General features: G+C 34.7%; 1 protein-coding gene across 1 annotated transcript in view; it reads left to right on the forward strand.

Annotated features, from left to right (window-relative positions):
* Nucleotides 1–2,318, forward strand: part of FASN1 (Fatty acid synthase 1) — a 73,021-nt gene extending 70,703 nt beyond the window's left edge. Inside the window, exon 30 of the mRNA XM_083137061.1 lies at nucleotides 2,280–2,318. Within this exon, the coding sequence (XP_082993187.1) occupies nucleotides 2,280–2,318 (39 nt within the window). The remainder of the gene's footprint in view (nucleotides 1–2,279) is intronic.
* The last annotated feature ends 720 nt before the right edge of the window (nucleotides 2,319–3,038 follow it).

Raw genomic sequence — 3,038 nt, forward strand, 5'->3', positions numbered from 1 at the left:
TACTGTATAAGAAATGTGCAATTTCATCTTGATTAAACTGTATGTGATGGACAGAATAAAAATTTAGTGACACATTTTAAATAGTTGGGTATTTTTACTAAGCAAGTGATAAGTGCTCTCACCTTCAATGTGAACAATCCCTGGTGGAGTTCCAAAAATTTCATTTCTCGATGTCGCGTTGAGTACAATTGGGGAGCTATTTGGAAGTAATAGCAGCAGACTTTGGTCTTGAAAACCAGAGGAGGCAGGATATTCAAAATCCAAGATTTACGCAAACATTTTATTATAGTTAACCCTTCGTTGGTATACGTGTAAACGAGGTGCTCATTCAGGCCCAGATAATGGTATCGCACACTGGTCATATGTAGCTGTCATTTGTAATGTCTGACAGATGATATCGGTTGTAGTCTCTGCAGACACGTCATTTCGATGACAGGGCCTGTTTTGCGAGTGCCACGTTTACACATATACATGGCATCGAGAGGGGGGACGGGTCGAAATGGTCGATGGATACCCCTGGAAATTGATAAAAGCTGGAAGTTTGTTATTCTTATTGTTAAGAATGGAAATAAAGTTAATTTTAGTTAGCATTCGAACAGAAATAAAGTTCATTGAGTTAGTATTCGAACAATAATGAAAGGAAAAATACATTTGATTGAAAACATTGAGTGAAAAATACAGCAACAAGGTTATATTCTACCATTTCATATAAAGAACAAATGGTTTCACAGATTTCAAAGTTGTAATAATTAGTTGTTGGTGAGAGGTCACACAACACACTTTATATATAAAAAAATCCCCTAACATTAAAAGCAATTTCTTGAACGAGACTTGCAAAGGTTAATATCAAAATGCATTCGGATACTAACTGCATAAAATTCAAAACAAATAATTTAAAATAGTTGTGCTGGTATTCACTAGTTTGGTGTAGAGTCTCCATTTATACAATAATTATTATTATTTCAAATAACATTTATTTTTGTTAGATTATTATATTATTGTGTAATAACATTTATAACTGTGGTAATACTTATTGTCTACATACTATTCAACTTTTATCATTTGCCTGATCCCCCTGCAAAAATTTCTGGCGACTCCCATGCACATATACCAACAGTGTAACCATTTATTGCATTAGTACTTACTAAATTCATCTTTCATCACTGTTTTCTGTTTTGTTCTTCGGTAATTATTTAATTTGACTCCATTCACTTATTACTGGTACTATTTCTCGCCAAATGAACTTTGAAATATGATATCCATTACGAATGAAGAGCAGCAAATCTGAGAGTGACTTGCTGAACCAAGTGATAAGCGAGGAGAAGAACTGAGTAGATTTAATTCTCAGGGCCCAGGATATAATGTTGTTGAAAAGTGATCATGATAGCAACATTGAACAATCTCCTTACGAAGATAAACTTAATTCAGTTGTTCCTTCTCCCCAATATATTGGATGGGATAAAACTAGGAGATATAACGTACACCCCTCTCATCAACAAGCAATAAATATGGAATTTATTACTAACGTTATGCAAATTAGTTAACGTCAAAAGCAAATTTAAAGTAAAATTATAAACTTTGTGTCTCGTAACTCAGTAATATTGCAATACAAGAGTATCATTTTATTACATAAGATAAATTTTAACATATAAGTGATACATATTAGACAATAAATTAGGGATGGGACCGATTATTCAGTACTCTATCGGTATCGGCCGATATAGGCATATCAGTGTTTCTGTTTATCAGTAAAATTACCGATCCGATATATTGATAAATATATGATAATTTAGTGGAAAATTCTGCCATTTTGTTGTCATTTTTATGGATAATCTCCATGCCCTACTTTCTAAAAAAGTAAATGTCTAAATATGCAACTCCTTTTGTACTGCAGTCACCTTGATGCACACATATATTAAGGAGGTCAATGAACCTTTCATGTTCTTCAAGAACCATTTCTAATTTTATATCAGATCGGTATCGGTAAATTTTATATCGGTACTTTATTGGTATTGGCCAAAATTTCATATCGACCCATCCCTACAATAAATATTTTATAAAATATTTTTATTATGACTAAAAATAAACAATGTGAGCACCACACTGACATGTATACCAACAAAGGATTAATAATTCACATAACTTGGCATCCAGATATGTTAATTCTGAGTGTGACAGATTAACATGTACAGTACATAATTTCATCAGTTCACATCTGATGAAAGGTGGAAATACGACAAAACAGTATTCATGTTACCCAGTGTAAATTTGCTTGACAGGCTGTAGCCCTCAAAGAGGTGTTGTCTCTTGGAGGTTAACAGTAGGTTCGATCACTGATGGAAGCCCAAAGTTTGCTGTTGAATCAGCATTGCAAGACCAGTGATTATCAAGTGTTGAAAACGTGTACTCCTGGAGGTATATTGAGAAGGACAAAGGGCGTATCATTAATTATGTTGTGAATATTTGGGCACTTTGTACCAGATATGGTTGTACAGAACTTCATGCTTTGAGGGTCCTTGCACTTCAATGAATGGAGAGATAAATGAAATTTACTGAAACCAGTGCTTGAATTGTGTGTGTTGCGGGTGGGGGTGCACAAGAATACTATCCTCCCAGCCGGGATAATTTGTGTAAACATCTTCCACCTTCTTCATTGTCTCCATGCCCTTTTAATCAAGGGTCTATGGAAGAATAGAAAATTCAAATTCCATATTGAACCATGCAAGCATCCCCCAACTTATCCCCTCCCCCACCTTTCCACCACTGAGGAATTTCCACTTCGAGCACTGACTGAAACTATGACTATTATTATTACATACATTCAATTTCTTTGATTAATTTTTAAGTTGTCATTTTTGCACATTACCTAAGAAAGATTAATGTCTAATTCTCTCACCTGAGATAATGCTTTGTGATGAGTCCCAGTCTTGCTAATAATCAGGAAACAGCTTGGCATATCCTGATACCCAAAGAGTGGTTCTGCACTGAAGATTTGCCTGGAATGGAGGGAAACAGTGTCATCACATGTTTGGTTTCAG

This window comes from Lepisma saccharinum, chromosome 15, assembly GCF_977018435.1.
Source record: "Lepisma saccharinum chromosome 15, izLepSacc3.1, whole genome shotgun sequence".
Taxonomy (NCBI): Eukaryota; Metazoa; Arthropoda; class Insecta; order Zygentoma; family Lepismatidae; genus Lepisma; species Lepisma saccharinum.